At 36.6% G+C, this 24,866-nt stretch overlaps 2 protein-coding genes across 16 annotated transcripts in view; one reads left to right on the top strand and one right to left on the bottom strand.

The window, feature by feature from the left end:
- The window catches only part of LOC308611572 (ankyrin repeat domain-containing protein 26-like), a 105,143-nt gene that overhangs the window by 41,549 nt on the left and 38,728 nt on the right, over window positions 1–24,866 (bottom strand). For 14 of the 15 annotated variants that reach the window (XR_014014965.1, XR_014014966.1, XR_014014967.1 and 11 more), the window contains 5 exons: window positions 14,145–14,206; window positions 10,992–11,085; window positions 8,850–8,948; window positions 8,206–8,234; window positions 8,041–8,113 (listed from right to left, as the gene is read on the bottom strand). Coding sequence is in view for 12 of the 15 variants with exons in the window: in XM_081260297.1 (XP_081116423.1) it covers window positions 8,041–8,113; window positions 8,206–8,234; window positions 8,850–8,948; window positions 10,992–11,085; window positions 14,145–14,206 (357 nt within the window). In the remaining 3 variants the exon portion in view is untranslated. Of the gene's footprint in view, window positions 1–8,040; window positions 8,114–8,205; window positions 8,235–8,849; window positions 8,949–10,991; window positions 11,086–14,144; window positions 14,207–14,745; window positions 15,705–24,866 lie in introns of those variants that run through there. The other variant, XM_081260290.1, reaches the window with a different exon arrangement.
- LOC308611569 (ATP-dependent zinc metalloprotease YME1L1-like) lies at window positions 16,846–22,195 on the top strand. Its single transcript, XM_081260286.1, has 6 exons — window positions 16,846–16,947; window positions 18,077–18,189; window positions 19,049–19,204; window positions 20,204–20,355; window positions 21,365–21,491; window positions 21,584–22,195. Exons 1-6 carry the CDS (start codon window positions 16,856–16,858, stop codon window positions 21,697–21,699), a joined length of 756 nt encoding a protein of 251 aa, XP_081116412.1. The 5' UTR covers window positions 16,846–16,855; the 3' UTR covers window positions 21,700–22,195.

Below are 24,866 nucleotides of genomic sequence, written 5' to 3'. Positions count from 1 at the left end.
TAAAAGACGTTTGGCTGCAGGTTGAATAAAAGGAGTAAACACAAAGCAGATTTTGCCACAAAATGATTTTGGAAACATCAGGATTATGGTGAAGCCATGCCGAGGTGGCCTACGGTTGAGCGCTCTGTGCTTATTTATTACATTGTTTGCTTTCTCTGTTTTCTGGCAGTTGTGACTCACACAGGTCACGGAGCGTGTAATCCCCTAACAGAAACAACACTCCGATATTAATCTTTTCTTTATCTGTTAAGGTCATCTGTCCAAATTCTGTGGATGCTGACTGATTTTTGGTCATTGATTGTGACACAAATGGATATTTATCATCAACTTTCAAATGCCCAGCTCTTTGACAAGTCTCATTATTGAGCGACAAACTAGCAGAATCCCAACCTGAAAAATCTGAAAACAAACTTTCCATTTATTAGAATGTGAATACTAATACAAATTTGACTAACCTGAACAAATTCTTTCTTCAGAGAAGTAGTCCCATGTCCTCCTCTCCCCCCAAACACACTACTCCCTCATGGCTTATCGTATCTTACACGTCATTGCCATTCATATAGATACGTTAACTATTGCCTCTCATTTTTTCTAATTTTTAATTTTCTAGTGTTACTTACTTTGATTCACTCATCAATCTCTATTACATATTCTGTATACCTTAAGAGCTTTATTAATAATTACGTTTCTTCAACATATAAATTTTTTCATTAACAAAATTATGTCTAACCATTTATTTTATGTTTAAATATGAATGACAGTATTGTGTGTTCCAGAGACATGGGTTTTAAAAAATCTTTTAATGAATGGTACTACTTTAATACAATGAGATGGTCTTCCTCAATGTACCAATATCTTCAGAACTCATTTTTTAAGGCTTGGATAAATATCATAAATTTACAAAAGAAATGATAGCCTTGAGTGACTAATTGTTTCCAGGTAAAAATAGGATAAGTCTAGGTCCACACTAGATCCAAAGAGCATACAGTGTCATGACACAGGAAATGAATACATAACAAAAATATTTTTCTTTTTTTTAACGAAAGTAGAATTGTCAGATTTCAATTTCTTAAGACAAATAAGAGCTGAACCAAGATGGTGGAGTAGAAGGATATGCTCTCAGTCCCTCTTGTGAGAACACCAGAATCACTACTAGGTGCTGGACAGTCATCGACAGGAAGACACTGGAACTCACCAAAAAAGATACCCCACATCCGAAGACAAAGGAGAAGCCACAATGAGACAGTAGGAGGGGCGCAGTCACAGCAAAAATAATACCATAAGAGGTGGGTGGGTGACTCATAGACTGGAGAACACATACCACAGAAGTCCACCCACTGGAGTGAAGGTTCTGAGCCCCACATCAGGCTTCCCAATCTGAGCGTCCGGCAATGGGAAGAGAAATTCCTAGGGAATCAGACTTTGAAGCCTAGTGGGATTTGACTGCAGGACTTTGACAGGACTGGGGGAGAAAGAGACTCCACTCTTGGAGGGCACACACAAAGTACTGTGCGCAGTGGGACCCAGAAGAAGGAGCAGTGACCCTACGGGAGACTGAACCAGATATACCTGCTAGTGTTGGAGGGTCTCCTGCAGAGGCAAGGGTTGGCTGTGGCTCATCGTGTGGACAAGAACACGGGCAGCAGAAGTTCGGGAAGTACTCCTTGGCGTGAGCCCTCCCAGAGTCTGCCATTAGCCCTACCAAAGAGCCCAGGTAGGCTCCACTGTTGGGTTGCCTCTGGCTAAACAACCAACAGGGAGGGAACCCAGCCCCACCCATCAGCAGTCAAGTTGATTAAAGTTTTACTGAGCTCTGCCCACCAGAGCAACACCCAGCTCTACCCACCTCCACTCCCTCCCATCCGGAAACCTGCACAAGCCTCTTAGATAGCCTCATCCACCAGAGGGCAGACAGGAGAAACAAGAACTACAATCCTGCAGCCTCTGGAACAAAAACCACATTCACAGACAGATAGACAAGATGAAAAGGCAGAGGGCTATGTACCAGATGAAGGAACAAGATAAAACTGCAGAAAAACAACTAAATGAAGTGGAGATAGGCAACCTTCCAGAAAAAGAATTCAGAATAATGATAGTGAAGATGATCCAGGACCTTGGAAAATCAATGGAGGCAAAGATCGAGAAGATGCAAGAAATGTTTAACAAAGACCTAGAAGAGTTAAAGAACAAACAAACAGAGATGAACAATACAATAATTGGAATGAAAACTACATTAGAAGGAATCAATAGCAGATAACTGAGGCAGAAGAACAGATAAGTGACCTGGAAGACAGAATGGTGGAATTCACTGAGCAGAAGAGAATAAAGAAAAAAGAATGAAAAGAAACGAAGACAGCCTAAGAGACGTCTGAGACAACATTAAACGCAACAACATTTGCATTATAGGGGTCTCAAAAGGAGAAGAGAGAGAGAAAGGACCAGAGAAAATATTTGAAGAGATTATACTCGAAAACTTCCCTAACGTGGGAAAGGAAATAGCCACTCAAGTCCAGGACATGCAGCAAGTCCCATACAGGATAAACCCAAAGAGAAACATGCCGAGACACACAGTAATCAAATTGGCAAAAATTAAACACAAAGAAACATTACTGAAATCAGCAAGGGAAAAATGACAGATTACATACAAGGGAACTCCCATAAGGTAAACAGCTGATTTCTCAGCAGAAACTCTAAAAGCCAGAAGGGAGCTGCATGATACACTTAAAATGATAAAAGGGAAGAACCTACAACCAAGATTACTCTACCCGGCATGGATCTCATTCAGACTCCACAGAGAAATCAAAAGCTTTACAGACAAGCAAAAGCTAAGAGAATTCAGCACCACCAAACCAGCTCTACAACAAATGCTAAAGGAACTTCTCTAAGTGGGAAACACAAGAGAAGAAAAGGACCTATAAAAACAAACTCAAAAGAATTAAGAAAATGGTCATAGGAACATACATATTGATAATTACCTTAAATGTGAGTGGATTAAATGCTCCAACCAAAAGACACAGGCTTGCTGAATGGATACAAACACAAGACCCATATATATGCTGTCTACAAGAGACCCACTTCAGACCTACGGACACATACAGACTGAAAGTGAGGGGATGGAAAAAGATATTCCATGCAAATGGAAATCAAAAGAAAGCTGGAGTAGCAATACTCATATCAGATAAAATAGACTTTAAAATAAAGAATGTTACAAAAGACAAGGAAGAACACTATATAATGATCAAGGGATCAATCCAAGAAGAATATATAACAATTATAAATATATATGCACCCAACATAGGACCACCTCAATATATAAGGCAACGGCTAACAGCTGTAAAAGAGGAAATCAACAGTAACACAATAATAGTGGGGGACTTTAACACCTCACTTGCACCAATGGACAGATCATCCAAAATGTAAATAAATAAGGAAACAGAAGCTTTAAATGACACAATAGGCCAGATAGATTTAACTGATATTCATAGGACATTCCATCCAAAAACAGCAGATTACACTTTCTTCTCAAGTGCGCACAGAACATTCTCCAGGATAAATCACATCTTGGGTCACAAACCAAGCCTCAGTAAATTTAAGAAAATTGAAATCATATCAAGCATCTTTTTTGACCACAACACTATGAGATTAGAAATGAATTACAGTGGAAAAACATAAAATACACAAACACATGGAGGCTAAACAGTAAATTACTAAATAACCAAGAGATCACTGAAGAAATCCAAGAGGAAATCAAAAAATACCTAGAGACAAATGACAATGAAAACACAACAATCCAAAACCTATGGGATGCAGCAAAAGCAGTCTTAAGAGGGAAGTTTATAGCTATACAAGCCTACCTCAAGAAACAAGAAAAATCTCAAATAAATAATCTAACTTTATACCTAAAGGAACTAGAGAAAGAAGAACAAACAAAACCCAAAGTTAGCAGAAGGAAAGAAAACATAAAGATCAGAGCAGAAATAAATGAAATAGACACAAAGAAAACAATAGCAAAGATCAATAAAACTAAAAGCTGGTTCTTTGAGAAGATAAACAAAATTGATAAACCATTAGCCAGACTCATCAAGAAAAAGAGGGAGAGGACTCAAATCAATAAAATTAGAAATGAAAAAGGAGAAGTTACAACAGACACCGCAGAAAGACAAAGCATCTTAAGAGACTACTACAAGCAACTCTATGCCAATAAAATGGACAACCTGGAAGAAATGGACAAATTCTTAGAAAGGTATAACCTTCCAAGACTGAACCAGGAGAAACAGAAAATATGGACAGACCAATCACAAGTAATGAAATTGAAGCTGTGATTAAAAATCTTCCAACAAACAAAAGTCCAGGAGCAGATGGCTTCACAGGTGAATTTTATCAAACATTTAGAGGAGAGCTAACACCCATCCTTCTCAAACTCTTCCAAAAAATTGCAGAGGAAGGAGCACTCCCAAACTCATTTTATGAGGCCACCATCACCCTGATACCAAAACCAGACAAAGATATGACAAAAAAAGAAAATTACAGACCAATATCACTGATGAAGATAGATGCAAAAATCCTCAGCAAAATACTAGCAAACAGAATCCAACAATGCATTAAAAGGATCATACACCATGATCAACTGGGATTTATCCCAGGGATGCAAGGATTCTTCAATATACACAAATCAATCAATGTGATACACCATATTAACAAATTGAAGAATAAAAACCATAAGATCATCTCAATAGATGCAGAAAAAGCTTTCAACAAAATTCAACACCAATTTATGATAAAAAATCTCCAGAAAGATGGCATAGAGGGAACCTACCTCAACATAATAAACGTCATATGTTACAAACCCACAGCAAACATCATTCTCAATGGTGAAAAACTGAAACCGTTTCCTCTAAGATCAGGAACAAGACAAGGATGTCCACTCTCACCACTATTATTCAACATAGCTTTGGAAGTCCTAGCCTCAGCAATCAGAGAAGAAAAAGAAATAAAAGGAATATAAATTGCAAAAGAAGAAGTAAAACTGTCACTGTTTGCAGATGACATGATACCATACATAGAGAATCCTAAAGATGCCACCAGAAAACTACTAGAGCTAATCAAAGAATTTGGTAAAGTTGCAGGATACAAAATTAATGCACCGAAATCTCTTGCATTCCTATACACTAATGATGAAAAATATGAAAGAGAAATTAAGGAAACACTCTCATTTACCATTGCAACAAAAAGAATAAAATACCTAGGAATAAACCTACCTAGGGAGACAAAAGATCTGTATGCAGAAAAGTATAAGACACTGATGAAAGAAATTAAAGATGATACCAACAGATGGAGAGATAAACCATGTTCTTGGATTGGAAGAATCAATATTGTGAAAATGACTATACTACCCAAAGCAATGTACAGATTCAATGCAATACCTATCAAATTACCAATGGCATTTTTTACAGAACTAGAACAAAAAATCTTACAATTTGTATGGAGACAAAAAAGACCCGGAATACCCAAAGCAGTCTTGAGGGAAAAAAACGCAGCTGGAGGAATCAGACTCCCTGACGTCAGGCTATATTACAAAGCTACAGTAATCAAGACAATATGGTACTGGCAGAAAAACAGAAACATAGATCAATGGAACAAGATAGAAAGCCCAGAGGGAAACCCACACACCTATGCTCAACTAATCTATGACAAAGGAGGCAAGGATATACAATGGAGAAAAGACAGTCTCTTCAATAAGTGGTGCTGGGAAAACTGGACAGATACATGGAAAGAATGATATTAGAACACTCCCTAACACCATACACAAAATTAAACTCAAAATGGATTAGAGACCTAAATGTAAGACTGGACACTATAAATCTCTTAGAGGAAAACATAGGAAGAACACTCTTTGACATTAATCATAGCAAGATCTTTTTTGATCCACCTCCTAGAGTAATGTAAATAAAAACAAAAATAAACAAATGGGATCTAGTGAAACTTCAAAACTTTTGCACAAGAAAGGAAACCATAAACAAGATAAAAAGACAACCCTCAGAATGGGAGAAAATATTTGCAAACAAATCAACGGAGAAAGGATTAATCTCCAAAATATATAATCAGCTCATGCAGCTCAATATTAAAAAAACAAACAACCCAATCCAAAAATGGGCAGAAGACCTAGATAGACAGTTCTCCAAAGAAGACATACAGATGGCCAAGAAGCACATGAAAAGCTGTTCAACATCACTAATTATTAGAGAAATACAAATCAAAACTAGAATGAGGTATCACCTCACACCAGTTAGAATGGGCTTCATCAGAAAATGTACAAACAACAAAGGCTGGATAGGGTATGGAAAAAAGAGAAACCTCTTGCACTGATGGTGGGAATGTAACTGATACAGCCACTATGGAGAACAGTATGGAGGTTCCTTAAAAAACTAAAAATAGGATTACCATATGATCCAGCAGTCCCACTACTGGGCATATACCCAGAGAAAACCATAATTCAAAAAGACACATGCACCCCAATGTTCATTGCAGCACTATTTAACGTAGGCAGGTCATGGAAGCAACCTAAATGCCCATCAACAGACGAAGGGATAAAGAAGATGGGGTACATATATACAATGGAATATTACTCAACCATAAAAAGGAATGAAATTGGGTCATTTGTTCAGACGTGGATGGATCTAGAGACTGTCATACAGAGTGAAGTAAGTCAGGAAGAGAAAAACAAATATCGTATATTAACGCATATATGTGGAACCTATAAAAATGGTACAGGTGAACTGGTTGGCAGGCCAGAAATTGAGGCACAGTTGTAGAGAACAAACGTATGGACACCAAGGGGGGAAAACCGCAGGGGGTTGGGGACGGTGGTTGGATGAATTGGGCAATTGGGAATGACATGTATACACTGATGTGTATAAAATTGATGACTAATAAGAACCTGCTGTATATATATGAAAAAAAAGACAAATCAAAGAAAAAAGCAAGAAATGTAAAAGTGAAAGTTTAAAGCCTGTTTCATCACAAGCGTCCCTTTATCATTTCACATCCATGAGCTCTGTAAATGGTTTAAAAGTGGTTCTCAAGTGTCACCTGAGCATCCCTGGAGTCCCAAGACTCAACCGTTCAAGGGGTCCAAGAGGTCAAAACTATTTCACAATAACAGTAAACGTTATTTTCATTCTCATTGTGTTTTAAGTGTACAGAGGCGATTTCCAGAGACAAGATATGTGATAACATCATACTTCTAATGGCTAATAGAATGTATGACTGTGTGTGCTTGTATTTTAAATTTTTCAGTTTTATTTTCCAATACAGTAAACATCAGTAGATACAACCTACTTAAACAAAAGTTCCTTGGAATTCTCAATAATTTTTAAAAGTATAAAAGGATCCTATATCTGGATCATAAAAAAATAACAAACAAATAAATAAAAGGATGTTAAAGCCAAAACCTTTCAGAATTACTGTTTTGAAAGATTGTGTCTATCAAATCATCATTAAGGTATGATTACTTTCCCCCACTTTTAATAATCAAAGACCACACACACACACACACACACACACAGAGTCTGCTAATCAAAACATCTGGTTGGCTTAAGCTCATCCGTGTAACACCACTAAAATGAAATAATTAAAGTTGAACTACAATTGCCATGTTAGCAAGAGAAGCTTTACTCTAGGTTAAGGTCAGAATTCAAATAAGCATTTTATAAAACTGGAAAAATCTTAGAATCTAATAATTTACATCTGAGAATCCCTAAGAAGTATAGAGATTCCAAACTGAGAACTTTAGGGTATTGAAACATACACAGAAACATCTGAGTTAAAGCTTACATTTTAAAAATATTTTTTTCTTATGCTTGTAAATATCTTTTTTTCAAAACATGGATACCAACAATAACATGTGCCTTATTTATGTCAAATCCTTCAATTAAACTTGCAAAAACAAAAGAAAAAAGAATTAGGAATATGAAGGCTGTGAGTGTTTCAAATATTTTAGTGTACCTCTTTCCAGAGTGAAATTTGCACTGCAAAATTTACCTGATCTGGCTGTTTGTAAATCCTTCATTCCTACTGCTTTATTAGGAACAGAATCTTTCACTCCAACTGCAGGCTGAATGGGTTTTGAAACAAGTTGATTAATAAATAATGTACATTTGATACAATCTGTAGTTAATAATTGAAGACAAAAGTATAAGTTTTTACCTTCAAGTGAGGATATTTTTCAGGAGAATCTAAAAGGCAAAAGGGACATAGAATCAATTACACGTAACTATGAAAGCCAACTATATATTCATGCAGTTAGTACTGAGCAGAATCCTCATGCTTGGCCTTGGCAGTGAATATTTTAGGTTTTGGTGTTTTGTTTCTTGGGGAAGTTAGGACTGCAACAAGACAGACATATGAATCCACTATAGATACTGAAGAAAAAATAGGAGTACAGGTTTAACAAAACATGCAGTTAAGATTTCAAAAGTAAGATTATGTTCCAAAAGCCTTTAAAATATATAAAAATGCACATGTACCCATGTGAACATGCTGATTGATGAGGAGAAAAGTGATCTTTAATCAGAGCAACAAATCATGACCCCGAGAAGGTAAATGTGAAAGCTGATGGTAAAATGCAGCAGCACATCTTGAATGCAATACAGCAGCATCATTTACACCATTATACTACAAGTATTTATCATGTTCTTCAATTTGTCCTGTAATTTAGGAAGTGCACAGTTGGGATGACAGTTCAGTTGAATGTATAATTCATTTCTCATCAGAGAAAGTGTTATGAACTGATCAGCTTGGATATACACTTGTAGAATTATAGTTCATAAAAATATTCATTTTTTACATACCCATGTGGGCTACTGGTATGCCTACATTTCTTGGATCCTCTAGTTTAGTCATCTTAAAGTTTCTCGATCCACTCATGCAAGAAGGTATATAAGGCACATCTAAGAAATAACGTATTATAAGTTTTCAACATCGAAGTACGATTATCAAAAAGGAAAAAGTAAATTTTACTGCCACAGAATTATTAGATATTAAAAATCTTTCATATTTCAAAATCAGTGTAGTATTTACTGAAAATAACAATTTTAGCATTTAGGGAATGAACCCTATTAATTTCTTTTGTTTCCAAAATTAGTTTGGTTCAATATATCATGCTAATGTTTAAAAGGATTTTTGTGAAACAATTATCAGCAAAAAATTAGCTATCTTAGGGACTCCCCTGGCAGTCCAGTGGTGAAGACCCCATGCTTCTACTGCAGGGGGCACGGGTTCAATCCCTGGTCGGGGAAATTAAGATCCCACATGCCAAGTCAAGCAGCCAAAAAAAAAAACAAACAAACAAACCTATCTTAAAAAAAAAAAAAAACAGCCAATGCTTCCATATTCAAATTAATCTCACTTGAATAACACATACCAACACAACATATATCTTTGATGCCTGATAGTTACAAGGAGGAGCTGGGGTTTACCTCAATTCTAGCACCCACTCCTGCTTCCAGTATTCTCTGGAGCAGCAATGACCTAACCTTGTTTCAGTGTAAATACACTGAAGTCATCTAACGAGAGTTCTCTCAAGTTTCCTCATCACCTCCACAATCACCTCCCTAACACCCTTCTTTCCCCCCTCTTTCCTTTCACTATATTCTTTCCTCTTCAAAGGTAGTCTCTGGATCTGTGGTCTTAATTCTCCCCCTTTGACATTCTTTTTATGGATCATCCCCACCACTTCTTTTTTCCTCTTTGCTTAGCAGTGGCACCTTACCTCTATAAGTTCTACTTCAACGCTTTGCTACCCTCTGGCTATAAACACACTCAGAAAGAAAAACAAAATAATGCTTTTCCTTGATCCTGTTCTGTCTTGAACTATCCAGTGGCTCCTCTTCCAGATTTCTCTCAATGCAAGCCTACACCCTTGCTACTCTGAGAGCTTGTCAGAAATGCACAATCCCAGACCTGCTGCTCAGCATGTGCACTTTTCACAAGGTCCCCAGGGGACTAATGAAAATTTGAGAGACTCTGATCTATCAGTCTGCTTCTACATTCCCACAGTAAGAGTGGGAAAGCTTTGCTGTTCGTCTCTGACAAGTTTCGGTGCTGGAAGCTCACTTCAAATTTGTCTCACGTTTCAAATACTCTTCGCTTCCCTTTTCTAAAGACCTATTTTACTTTGCCCCCGTCCTCCACAGACCCCTGCTTCCTTTTCCTTCATTTACTCCCTGTAACCTCTGCCTCTCTCATTCTTTAGTCCTTCTTTCCTCTTCCTCATTTCCCGACTTTCCTTAGGTTGTAGAGTACCTTGAAACGGAACTAATAATTTAGCTCCTGAAAGGGGACTCTCAATTTAATCTGTGGCTGACACCAGATAAGATACACAGCTTCCCTCCTTTTCTCGTCTTTTTCCTCACTATGCATTTGACAGGTGATTTTCTTTTTTTTTTTTTTTTACATCAACAGTGTTATGTTTTTAATAGTTTTCAGAATATAAGCTGCATAGCTTTTTAGAATAAAAAATGATATAACTTCAGGTACATGCTTTAGAACACTTGGTTCAACAACAAGCAAACTGTGTCTTTGAGGACCACCTCAAAAGGGTGGCACACTTCACAGTGTAACTTGGTAACAGACATGGAGATAGATGATTATATCATGGCATGTTGTCTACAAAAGAACATCTGGACACTCAGAGCTTAAATAGAACACAGCACACAGTTAAGTATTCAAGCACTGCTTTTTGGCCAAATAAAAACTGCCTAAAAACTGCTGATGGATTTTTGACAAGACAAAAAGACGTAGCTGCTTAGTTCTTCTGATACAGCACTTCTTTTCCAGAATGAGACAGGCTCAGTTCAACTTGAAATCAGTGTGAGGAATGATTCTTCCTCTTAACCGACAGGTGATTTTCTTCGGCTGTTAGAATATATCAGAATTCCCATTTTAAACCAACATGCTGTCAAATGACTTTTTCATAAAAATATAGTTCTTACCTTCTACTTGTCCATTTAATATATTTTTTCCTCTTTGACCTGCAGCTCCAGATAAATGATCAGCATACTTCTCTGGAAGACTCTCAGAGATACTCTGTTAAAATTGATATTAATAATGAGTTGCATAAAGCTTTCCTAATCCCCTTCTAATAGCTGAAAATACCCTACTTTTTAAAATTTTCCTACTTTACAAGCAATTAGATTTAAAAATAAGAGAAGCATGCATTGAAAACCCAAACATTGAAATAGAAAACTTCATATACACTCTCTAGATCAAGTCTATCTTTTATCCTCATTTGGCTACTGACTCTGTAAACTGAGCATGGAAAGCCAGAGGAATTATTTTCACAGACAAAAAATGTGCCTGACTTACAGGCACATTTCAGCAAAGAATTACCTTCAAAACACCTAACTCTACTTTGCATTCCTTGGCAAAAGAAGAGAGTATTTTTAAAAAATATGTGTTTAAATAAATGCTTTAATAAGTACACTTGCTATAAATTTAAAATATTTCTAAAGACAGAAATTTTTTAGTATTAAAATAATATACTTGGCATGAAAAGAAACCATGAAGTATGTCATGTTGAGCATAAACAGAACACTGTAGAAGCTGCTTCATTTAGGTAAACAAGGGCTTATAAGAATCTGTTATTTGATAAAATTTTTATTGATAGGAAAAATAGTTGAATAAAATAGCGAAGTAGTAAGAAAAACTTTTATGTTTAAATAATAGCAGAAAATTTAAATATAGTTATGCAACTCTTCAAAAAAGTACAGCAAGCTTTAATAAGGGAAGAATAAAAACTTTTATTTAGTAATCATCTAAATGTGCCAAGCTTTTCTTATGCACATTTTATTTTCTACATACAACAACGATAAAAGTGATTGTAAGGACAGTTACCCCACTTCCTGTTTCCTGGTCCTTCCAAGATGCGAGAGTGTAATGACGAACAGATGGGATCCGCTGCTCTCTCTGTCCAGAACGTCCCTCCCCTGGACCCTCACGTGACTGGCTCCTTCCCATTCTCCCCTTGGTAGCTTTTCTCACATGCAGATCTTTTCTGACTACCTAAATTCCACGCCCACCCCCATCCCCATCCTAACTACAAACTCGCTCAATGTTGTCTGACGTAACATTCTCCATGTTCTTTGCCTCTCACTGTTGTGGCCTCTCCCGTTGAGGAGCACAGGCTCCGGACGCGCAGGCTTAGCGGCCATGGCTCACGGGTGCAGCCGCTCCGCGGTACGTGGGATCTTCCCGGACCGGGGCACGAACCTGTGTCCCCTGCATCGGCAGGTGGACTCTCAACCACTGCGCCACCAGGGAAGCCCTCTCCATTTTCTTTACATGAAGGACTTAACAGTGACTTATAAAGGATTCCTGTTTGGTTCCCACCACTACAGCCTAACCCCTCAATTGGTACAGTCAGTGTCTAACTGCCCAGTACATAGTTGGTATTCAATAACAGGAATTTATTTAAGACCAAAACATTTAAAATGTCGAGAGGACCTCAAGTACCAAAGCACTTGATACCTATAGGAGATCTCTGATAACAGTCTATAGAAACTTAACATACCCCAAGCTAGAAATCCACATGCCCGTTCTAATTTTCCTATTCTTAACACTACTGTCATTTTATTGTCCTTCAGGTTTTAAAAAAGTGCCCCAGCATTTAGTGAGTCACTAATTGCCACTGTGATCATTTTTTTAATTAGTTTCTGCTTTATAACAAAAGTGAATCAGTCATACATATACATCTGTTCCCACATCCCTTCCCTCATGCATCTCCCTCCCTCCCACCCTCCCCATCCCACCCGTCCAGGCGGTCACAAAGCACCGAGCTGATCTCCCTGTGCTCTGCGGCTGCTTCCCACTATCTATCTACCTTACGTTTGGTAGTGTATATATGTCCATTCACTGTGATCATTTTTGTCTTACATTTCTATAGCACCCTTTACAGTTTACAAGGTGTGTTCACAGCTCTTACCACATCTGTTCCCTACACATACCTGAGAAGTGGGTACCAGTACCATTTTTACGAAGGAGGTCACTGACACTCAACCAGGGTAGACATGTCTTTCCGAGATCCCACAGCCAGTGACAGAACCAGGATGCTACCATGTCTTTTGACTTTAAACACAGTGCTGTATCACTGCAGCAGCTGCCTATATCTTACAGATCAGGCCCTTCTTATCTCTTTCCATAGCTGTCACCTTACAACAGCTCATCATTACTTTATATTTACGTTACTTCAAGTATGGCTGCCATTAAGGTACTCAACACACACTAGTTTATCCAAAATGGTGTGTACTTATTAAAACATCGCTAAACCTAACTGTTGTTATTATAACGCCACATACTTATTATTCCCCATTCTTTTGCTTCTCTTGAAACGTTCCTTGCAGATCTATTTGGAAATCCAAATGTAATAATACTTTCAAGTCTCAGGCACTATCTTTTTCAGGTCTAAGTGGTAAAAAACTACATTTCAACCTGTTTCTCTCTGAACCTCACTAGGAGTTTTACACATCCATATGTACCAAAGAAACATACATTTGCTTGGGAGACTGGGACTGACAGATACACCCTACTATATATAAAATAGATCAATAATAAGGACCTACTGTATAGCACAGAGAACTCTACTGAATACTCTGTAATGGCCTATATGGGGAAGGAATCGAAAAAAGAGTGGATATATGTATAACTGATTCACTCTGCTGTATATCAGAAACTAACACAACATTGTAAATCAACTATACTCCAACAAAAATTTTTTAAAAAAAGAGAAGAATAAAGAAACATACATTTGGCCATGGGCCGACCTGGAATAATACTTCAGTTTTTAGATAAATTTAACTTCAGAACCCAAACTGATTCCTTATGGCTTCTAAGCCTTGGTTTTTGCTCTGTGCTACACTGGTTTCATTAGGTGAATCTTGCAAATTAACAAAAGTGCACTATGTGGTAGTTATTATACTTAGCACACAATTATTTAATTAATTACAGGTTAAAAATGTAAGGAAAAAATTTTGATGGGCAAATGCAAAGGTGAGAAAGTAAAGTCAAAGCACCCCCCCTTTTATGTTTTAACATCACTCAGTGCTTATATTTTAAAATAAAAAAATAATAATAATAATAGAAGACAGTACCTCAGAATCCCAAGGTGATTCTATACCTTCCTCTTCTCCTAATCCTAATGCTGACATCATATCTGTAAAATGCAGCCACAGATACATTAATGAGAACATTTACTACTATGAATTTTAAATACATATATGTCTATCTCCATCCACAAATATTTAAATAAAATAAAGTAGCAGAAAAGAATTTCAGAGGGTTGAGGCATTTTCAGGAAGAAAAAGTTGGTAGTAGTTGGGATACTTCTGAAGAAACGGAGCAAAAGAAACATACTTAAAAAGAAATGGAAAAAAAAAAAAAAAGGGCTTCACTGGTGGCGCAGTGGTTGAGGGTCCGCCTGCCGATGCAGGGGATACGGATTCGTGCCCTGGTACGGGAAGATCCCACATGCCGCAGAGCGGCTGGGCCCGTGAGCCGTGGCCGCTAGGCCTGCGCATCCGGAGCCTGTGCTCCACATCGGGAGAGGCCACAGCAGTGAGAGGCCCACGTACCGCAAAAAAAAAAAAAAAAAGAAAGAAAGAAATGGATAGTATATTTGGATCTACACACTTTAGATGTTTTTAGACTAGCCTTTAAGCATAGAAAAAAATTCATAAATATTCACTAAATTACCACTCCTATTATTTTTCTGAGCTCCATCAAAAGAAGTCAAATTGGGCTTCCCTGGTGGCGCAGTGGTTGAGAGTCTGCCTGCCGATGCCGGGGACACGGGTTCGTGCCCCCGGTCCGGGAAGGTCCCACATGCCGCGGAGCGGCTGGGCCCGTGAGCCATGGTCGCTGAGCCTGCGCATCCGGAGCCTGTGCTCCGCAACGGGAGAGGCCATAACAGTGAGAGGCCTGCGTACCGCAAAAAAAAAAAAAAAAAAAAAGAAGTCAAATTCTTATGATCTGTTTGCTCCTGTGGAGCACGTTCAATATCAGTATCATTTTCTTTTTCCTCAATTTCTGGATTTGTTGCTCCTTCCTATAAAAACAAAACAAAACAAACACCTCATTCCAGAAAACATCATATTCATTCATTTGGTCATTCAATCAATCAGTAAGACCACAAACATTTACTGGATCTGGCAAATCATAGGCACTATACTGGGAGAAAAGCTGGAAATATAAATAGAAGACCGATTCTGCTCTGTATTCCAGGGGAAGTAGAGCTACATGAAAACAAGTAAGAAAAGCAAAGTATCGTTCAACAGCTCTACAACTGATGTGAACAGAGTACAGGAAGGGCACACAGGAAAGAGGAGTCAGCTGTATCTGGGTAGCTCAGGAAATGCTGCAAAGACAGGTCTGTGTCTTAAAAGACACACACAGTGTAGAGCGGGGAAGTGAAGGGGATTCTAGAAAAGGCAGCCTGAGCAAAAGGACGAGGCGTGAAACAACATAACAAGTCACGTGGAAAACTAGAACACAGTTACCGGGAATGGTATGGAGAGACAAAACTGGAGGATCAGAGCCAAACCAAAAAAAGCAAGTGTCCTCCTAGAACATGAACTTTCTCCTTCATGTGATGGGGATCCACTACATAAGTAGAGGTGTTACATCTTCATAAATATATTTTAGAAAGGTCACTCTGGCAGCAACGTAAAGATGAACATCAGGGGAGCAAAACTAGAAAAGAGCATTTCAAAATTATAAGTGAGAAAGTAATAGGAAATGAAAAATGGTAAGCAGGTAGAAAATACTGAACTTGATGAGCAACAGGATGTGGTGATTTCAGGGCGGGATGGAGTCCAAGATTTTTCCTGCTTTGGTATTTCAGTGATGTTATCTACTAGGATGGGGAAGACAGATGACAGAGTAGCTTACAAAGAGTCAGGAAAGAGGAAAGCATCAGGGACAATGTCTTCAGTTTGGGGCATAACAAATTTGAGGCACCCAGGGGACTTAGAAGAAAGATTTGGATAAATGCATTTGGATTAGTAATAGATAAACTTATTCAGGAAAAGCATATGATGTTAAGATAAATATCTGTAAAATATACTAACCTGGTATAATTTAATGATGCAAACCTATGCAGAGTTCTGAACTTTTGAAAATATAAACAAGACTGGGGAAGAAAACTATGAGATTCAATTTTTCGATTATATATTGCAACATTTGTTTAAGGATATAAAATATACCCTTTCACGAATATGTGCAAATATTCATTTCCTAGATATTATAGCAATACGCATTTTTAAGTTTCATGAAAAGATCTAATTGTAAAACACCAACTCAAGAGACTACAAGAACACTCCTTTTCAAAAATTAATCTGAAAAGACAAGTTTGAAATTGTAGAAGAGAATGTTTATGGAATTATAAGGCATTTTAAAGTATTACTATGATGTACGAAAGAAATATAAAACTGGATTTTGAGTGTTGCTGTAGATCAAAAAATTGTTTCTTAAAGTCATATAAGATATTCTGGAAGTCAAGGAGCAAATAATTTGAATTGGTAAACTTGAAAATATTTTTCAAAAATTAGTTGGGGACTCAAGCTTTTTGTGTCAGGTCATCTCTTCCTAACTAGAAAAATTATTATGAAGGTATGTAACCACAGATGACTTGGTGATTTATTATTAACACTTTTATTGAAGTGCACTGGCATTTTAAGAAAACAATTAGAGATGCCTTATCATTTTGGCCATTAAAAAGATCAATCCCTTTTCTTTGCTGTTAGTAAGATTAACGATAAACAGTTTTGCATAGAACATTTCTACATGTGTGCTGTTTTAATTTTCAATGAAAAGGTACTTTTTTTTTTATAATAGTTTTAAACCCAACGAAGGAGTTATCATCATAGGAGCCACAAACTTCCCAGAGGCATTAGATACGTAAGTATTAAAATTTTTGTGATATATTCTAGAATAGTGATGAACTTTAAAAATATTGTGCTAAGTGAAGGAAACCCATCACAAAACATCACATATTATATGATTGCTTTTATATGAAATGTCTAGAATAAGCAGATCCATAGCAACAGAAAGGAATTTAGTGGTTGCCAGAGATTAGGGAAAATGGGGAATAACTGCCAGTAGATTTGGGGTTTCTTTCAGCTGGAGAAGAGAGGGAGGGGGTAAAAATTCTCTAAAATTAGATTGTGGTGATGGTTGGGCAACTCTGAATATATCAAAAACCACTGGGTTACACTACCAAACGTAAAATAGATAGCTAGTGGGAAGCAGCGGCACAGCACAGGGAGATCAGCTCCGTGCTTTGTGACCACCTAGAGGGGTGGGATAGGGAGGGTGGCAGGGACGGAGATGCAAGAGGGAGGGGATATGGGGATATATGTATATGTATAACTGATTCACTTTGTTATACAGCAGAAAATAACACAACATGGTAAACCAAATTATACTCCAATAATGATATTAAAAAAAAACAACACTTGGGTTTTCGACTTCAAATTCTATGATATGAAAATTGCATCTCAGTAAAGCTGCTAAAAGAATCTTCTCACAACTTAAACATCACAAAGCTTTTGGGTGGGGGGTAGAGAGGATTTTTAGAATAAAGTTTACTATAGTTTAAAATTTTTATTGGTTTTATTATATAGAAGTTATTCATACTTTCATTTGATCTAATAGTTGGTTCTTGCCTAAGACTCTAGTTTAACATTTTGTACTTAATAGCAGTAAGATGGATGTGTAGCTCTCATAATAGATTGCTGTTGAATTATTTGTTCCTTGACTGGCCGACTTGCATGTCTTTGTCTCTGAAGGGTTGTATGCTATCTAGATGCACACATTTATCTATATGAACCTTTGTTCTGCCTTCTGGTTATTGAAACTGTTCTTTGAGCCACGTTTTATAAGGAACTAATCTGAATATTTATGTTCAAAATAAATATTGGTTGCCATTGTCTTTCCATCTTCTCTTTAGGATGTCAGTCCTGTTGAACTTGACCTTCAGCACAGTCAGCTTATTAATTTATATTTTCTTTTTGTATTCTCCCTTTAGCGCCTTAATACATCCTGGTCGTTTTGACATGCAGGTTACAGTTCCCAGGCCAGATGTAAAAGGTCGAACAGAAATCTTGAAGTGGTATCTCAATAAAATAAAGTTTGATCAGTGTAAGTCTTAATTCGACGATACAGACATTATCTCCATAAAATGGTAATATATCAATCCACCCTGTTTGTGGTCCTTACTCAGGATGTCTTAAAAGACAAATTCCTTTAAATGTCTATTTTTCTCTCCTCTTGTTTGTCCATAAAGTCCATTTCTCAATGAACGTGTGTCCAGAGATTCTGTCATTTTGAATCCCGATTCTAAAGAAAGTTTTCTTTTGAGTACTTAGATAATACTTGATGAAATCTATGTATAAATGTTTCTTTAGATGAATGTAAAATATAAAATCATATAAAAAGCACCTGTATATTATGAGCATAGTACCTCATGATATAGTCACTTTGGGGCCAAAAGAGGGGAAGCAAACTATAAAACAAAACACATGGAAATATTATGGAACTACCTGAGTAATAAAAGCAGCTATTAAAGCTGCAGTATTTTCAAAGATATCTGAATCAATTCTTAAAACCAAGTATGTTTCCGATAATAAGGGGGGCTTTTATGTCCAAAGTTATTTCAAGATGAAATTCTGAAAACAAAATGTCTATGAATGTGCTTTTCCAGTTTGTGGTTAGGCCATAATTAAAGGTTTGTAAGTCGTTATCTGGCAACTCTACCTTTCTCTGTTTATCACAAAATTATTTAAATATAAGAACTTTTGTGATTTGTCCCAATGACAATTTTAATGGTGTGTTTACTAGCAGTTTTGGCTTTTTCCCCTTAGAATTTAGTGAAGTAAGCTTTTGTAAAATTACAGTTCATGATGGCTATCTTCTTTTTTCATTTGCAATGTGAGTTCTTTATGAAGAGCTTTTTATTAGCTCTTCTGAAATTTTAATATTGTGTCCTGTCTGCATATAGCTGTTGATCCAGAAATCATAGCTCGAGGTACTGTTGGCTTTTCTGGAGCAGAGTTGGAGAATCTTGTGAACCAAGCTGCTTTAAAGGCAGCTGTTGATGGAAAAGAAGTGGTAACCATGAAGAAACTAGAGTTCTCCAAAGATAAAATCCTAATGGGTAGGTTTTCTTTTTTTTTTTTCCCCTATCTTATACTGTTCATTATGTTAGAGAAAAAATTCTTTTTTTTTTTAAATGGCCACTTGGTAATTTTTGGTTTGGTGGTAATTCACTCTTTTTTAAAAAATTTTTATTTATTTATTATTGGCTGCATTGGGTCTTCGTTGCTGCATGCGGGCTTTCTCTAGTTGTGGCGAGCGGGGGCTACTCTTCATTGCGGTGCATGGGCTTCTCATTGTGGTGGTTTCTCTTCTTGTGGAACATGGGCTCTAGGTGCGTGGGCTTCAGTAGTTGTGGCTTATGGGCTCTAGAACTCAGGCTCAGTAGCTGTGTCGCATGGGCTTAGTTGCTCCGCGGCATGTGGAATGTTCTTGGACCGGAGCTCGAACCCGTGTCCCCTGCATTGGCAGGCCGATTCTTAACCACTGCGCCACAAGGGAAGTCCGAGAAAAAACTCTTAATTTTGAGAGAAAGTTTATAAAAAAGAAAGGTATAGAAACATGCAAATATATACTCTAACAGAGCAACACAGTTTGGCCTGTTATAGAATAAATACATTATAACTTATATTACACTCTTTGGGGGGCATGAGTGCCCATGTCTTTCCTCTTGTCTGATATTGCTGATAAAAGAATAGTTAATTTTACTGTTTTTCAGAATTTAATTTTTATTTTAAATCTTGAATTGCCCTCAAAACAGGTTAGTTATGATATTCCTGTTAAATTAGAAGTTTATTTTCTAGAAATAGAATACAGCTTTTCCTTTTGATATAAGGATTAAGATGACAGTTTTTACAGTTTGGTTTTCAGTTGACAAATTATGGTTTACATGGGTTGTAGAGTGGAATCTACTCATGTTTTAAACTTTCAAACTTTTAAAATATTTATTAATGATATTAAATCATATGACTCTAAGAATGACTTTGAGACAAAGGAGCTTCATTCATTTAAATATATCTTCTTAATGGAGTATTTTACTTAAGTAAATTTTTATTCTTAGGGCCTGAGCGTAGAAGTGTGGAAATTGATAACAAAAACAAAACAATCACAGCGTATCATGAATCTGGTCACGCTATTATTGCATATTACACTAAAGATGCTATGCCTATCAACAAAGCTACAATCATGCCACGAGGGCCAACACTTGGACATGTATCTTTAGTTTTTCTTTTCTTTCAAATAGTGCTCCCCAGGAGCTTATGTAGGAAATTGCTGATGAAAACATTTCAAAAGGAAATTCAGCTACTTCCTAGGTGTGTTGATACTTTCTTCTTTAACTTCCTCAACTGTCTTGAAATCAGACATACTTGTGAAATTTACCTGCTAATAAAGGATATCCTTAATATTTCAGATAATATATTTACATTATGAAATGTAATTCAGGAATGACAGCAAAATATAATTCTTAAATATGTAGTTGCTCTTTTCCCCTCAAAACAAATTATGTATCATAGTGACTGGTTCAATAGTTTTTCTAAGTTTTTTCTCATTGAGTACAAGTTTCATTTTCATATCTTTCTAATTATAGACGTTTATTTTTATTTATTTATTTTTTAAATTTTATTTTTGGCTGCGTTGGGTCTTCTTTGCTGCACGCGGGCTTTCTCTAGTGGAAGCGAGAGGGGGCTGCTCTTCATTGCGGTGCGTGGGCTTCTCATTGTGGTGGCTTCTCTTGTTGCAGAGCACAGGCTCTAGGCGTGCGGGCTTCAGTAGTTGTGGTACAAGGGTTCAGTGGTTGTGGCTTGCAGGCTCTAGAGCACGGGCCCAGTAGTTGTGGCGCACAGGCTGAGTTGCTCCGCGGCATGTGGGATCTTCCCAGACCAGGGCTCGAACCGTGCCCCCTGCATTGGCAGGCAGATTCTTAACCACTGCACCACCAGGGACGTCCCTATAGACGTTTTAAACATTTTTGTGCAACGAGGGACAAACAGTTGTATTGCAGCATTAACTACTTATTATTTATAAACTGCACTTTTGCTTTCCTCATTTTATACATAGCTGGTTTGGTAATCAATCACCATGACCATCTCTATTAAATGCCGCTGAGCTTTCAGCATCATGGTATTAAGTAAGGTCATGAGAGACAAACGATAATTCAGGTTATTAATGTAAGTGTTTCAAAACTGTGTCTGAATTTTTTCTTTGTTTTTCAATTGTCTAGGTGTACCTGTTGCCTGAAAATGATCGACGGAACGAAACTAGAGCTCAGCTTCTTGCTCAGATGGACGTCAGTATGGGAGGAAGAGTGGCAGAGGAACTTATATTTGGAGCTGATCATATTACAACAGGTTGGCTGTAAAGAATCGCTTTGGTTCAAATTGTGTTTGTTGGTTTAAAGATTTTTTTTAACTTGAGTTTTATGTATATTTCAAAATTTTAGGTGCTTCCAGTGATTTTGATAATGCAACCCAAATAGCAAAGCAGATGGTCACCAAATTTGGAATGAGTGAAAAGGTAATGGCTAATTTTAATCCTTCCTCATGTATCAAATGTTGATGTGCCAAGTGTCTCTTTGTGAGAGAGGATTCTCATTATAAATTGATAGATTTTCCCCTGTCTCATTCCAAATGGATTTAACAAAGCTGACTCTAAACTAAATGTCATTTTCTGAGAAATGTAACATACTCTTTCCATTCCAGCTGCTCAATCAGTAAGAGTTATTACTTCATGAATTAACCAAATGATAATATAAATTCTTTAGCTTTTTTTATTCATATGACATCGAAGACCTACTTGTTGAGCTTGCTTACTTTGCCCTTTCCACATACTTCACGTTCCTACGTTATCACTGTGGCTCCATAAAGCAATTCCAGTACTCTGTGAATTGTGGATTTCTGGACTAGAATAGCTGCTAAGGTTTTCTAAGAAGGTACTCAGAACGATACTTAGGATTTAAAATTTTCCCTCTTGCTCACACTTTTTAGTATTATACTTTCAGAAGAATAATGAAGTTTTTTTGCCCTCAAGGGCATTTTTATATTGTATTTTTTCCTTGCCCCCATGATATGTATTTTCTTATGCGGCATGTGGGATCTTCCCGGACCAGGGATTGAACCCGTGTCCCCTGCATTGACAGGCGGATTCTTAACCACTGTGCCACTAGGGAAGCCCAGAACTATTTACATTGTGATTTAAATATTCAGTTCTTCTTTAGCTGATATATTTCTAATATTTTATGTATTGTCTTTAATTTGATTATTTTACTTGGACATGGTTATGTTCAAAATGTCTAGTAATTGTATTGTGTTTATATGACCTGTGGTTCTTGGTTTTAGTAAATTCATTTTTACATTTTCCACCCAATTTTATAAGGACAAAACTATAATTCGCTAGTAAAATATTGGCAGAAACATTGTACAGGCAAATATGACACTGCCAAAAATGAACTGTTATTACTGCTGTTATTCATAAGCTGATAAACTTAATTCAGACTCACCTTTGGAAAGAGAGTTGAAGGATTTAAATGAAAAGTTCAAGGTGGGTTGCAAAAAAAAAATCAAATGTATGGAAGTCAGGGATCACCTCTAATGATACTGTATTACAGTATTGAGAGGTGAGTGTGTTACCAAGTAAAAGAATGGAAATTATATCTTTTCTGGCCATTCTAGATTGAGTAAATTGGTGAAATCTCAAGAGGCAAAAGGAGCAAACTCCCTTTCCTTTTAGCACGTATACTGAAAAGAGAAATAGATTTCTGTGTTCACAGACCTTATTTAGAAAGCAGATGAGTACAGTGTATAATTTTATTTCTTAAGTAGCTTTTTGTTTAAGTAGTCCTCAGTTATCTCTATGATAGACTTTGAGGTTAAAAATGTAACATTTGAAAGTATGAAAGAGTTATCTTTAGGGAACGAAGCTTTTAAATGCGTTTATCTTTCATAACTAGAAGTCAATAGATTTTATAGTTTTTTTAGGGTGCATAAAGGCTTTTTATCTCATTTAGGGTTTTTGCTTCTCCTAAGGTTTCTGCCTCTTACATATCTGCTTTGTATTTCAGGATTCATATGAGCGAGCAAAACATATCTTGAAGACTCATGCAAAAGAGCACAAGAATCTAGCAGAAGCTTTACTGACCTATGAGCCTTTGGATGCGAAAGAGATTCAGATTGTTCCTGAGGGGAAGAAATTGGATGTGAGATGATAGCTCTTGATGCATTGTTGGTTTTATTGCAAGACCATAAGTAGCACTGCAGTAGTCGTATTTTGCAACACTTTTCTCCCATTCTTGGTATCACTCAAGGGTGTGAAACACTTTGTCAGTCTTTTGTCACATTTATCTAATTTCGATTATTCTCATGATGGACACCTACTGCAAACAGCAATTTATTAAAGAAAATAAAGAACTATCAGGATTGAAAACAGCTTGTTTGAGAAATGTCAATCAGTTATTAAGTTGAAAATAAGTAATGATTTTATGGTTGGTTACAGTGCTAGATGTGAATAGAAATTGTGCCTTTAGCTCTTGGGAAGTATTTTTACTTAGGAAAATAAAATTCTTGAAGGATTGTTTTTATTTCTAGACAATACCACTTATTTTTGATAAAGAAATGATGTTATTTGGCTATAGGTAAATCATATTTCTACATACATCAGTGGAAACTTCATTAAGATGCACTTAATTATGATCTAGATTGACCATATATAAAGTGTTTTTTTTAAAAAATCTAACAGTAGAGAATTGTGAACCTACAGATACCATCGGAATTTAAATGATTATTATAAGCTTTTTAAAATGCAGCTTGCATTTTCATGGTCTTTTTTTTTTTAACATTACTATCACTCTGAAAATGAAGTTTATTTCAGAGCAGCAGTATTTTGTTAAATAAACAAGTAACACACCTCAAATTATGAATAACTGTGTAATTATGCTTTGCGTTAAAACCAAAATAAAACCAAAAACCCAGTCCCATTCAGAGTGAACTTTTGAATTATGCTGTGTTAGAAATGGAAAGTTGTGTTTATTTTTCAGTCAGATTTTGTGAATATGAATGTGTTGTTACAGAATTTACAGATGACTTTATTTAACTCAGTAGAAAAATTATTTTAGAGCACATTGTAGTGGTTTTACAACCATACTATATTCTTGAAGTGATTTTATTAAAATTACCTACAGTTTTCTAGTAACTTTTAAGCTGTATATGGTCTTCGTTGAGGTTGGTAGAGGGAGCTTGCTACATGATATTCTTGCCCTTTATTTGGGTAGTTTAAAATTTTGATGTACTTTCAAACTTAGAGAAACATTACCAGAATAATACAAGGAATTCTCATATACCCTTGATTCTGATATACCAGTTATTTTCATTTGCCCGTTTTTTATTGCCCCTGCTTCCTTTCTCCCTTCCTCCTCTCTTCCCTCCCTCCCTCCTTCCCTCCCCTTCTCTCTGTGTTTATATATATATGAGTAGACATGTCTTTGCGTGGACACGTTTTCATTTGTCTTGGTAGACTTCTAGAAATTGCTGTGTGATGTGGTGAGTTTCTGTTTAACTTTTTAAGAACCTGATGAACTGTTTTGAAAGTAACTATAATGTTCCAACTACCAGTGTATGAAGGTTCCCGTTTCTCCATATCTTGTACAGTGTTTCTTATAGTCTTGTCTTTTTGACAAAGCCAATCTAGTGGGTATGAAGTAGAATCTCATTGTGGATTTAATTTACATTTCC

Source organism: Mesoplodon bidens, assembly GCF_964165515.1.
Source record: "Mesoplodon bidens genome assembly, contig: HAP1_SCAFFOLD_879, whole genome shotgun sequence".
NCBI classification, from domain to species: Eukaryota; Metazoa; Chordata; class Mammalia; order Artiodactyla; family Ziphiidae; genus Mesoplodon; species Mesoplodon bidens.
The sequence above is the reverse complement of the archived record's forward strand: the minus strand, read 5'-3'. Positions and strand labels throughout refer to the sequence as shown.

What these genes read in the sequence shown, in the direction of transcription:
- LOC308611569 (XM_081260286.1), top strand. Translation starts at nt 16,856, where the DNA reads ATGAAAAGGTACTTTTTTTTTTATAATAGTTTTAAACCCAACGAAGGA. An exon ending in TAAAATAAAGTTTGATCAGT is followed by an intron (nt 18,190 to 19,048) that starts GTAAGTCTTAAT and finishes GTCTGCATATAG; the next exon opens with CTGTTGATCCAGAAATCATA. An exon ending in CAAAGATAAAATCCTAATGG is followed by an intron (nt 19,205 to 20,203) that starts GTAGGTTTTCTT and finishes TTTTATTCTTAG; the next exon opens with GGCCTGAGCGTAGAAGTGTG.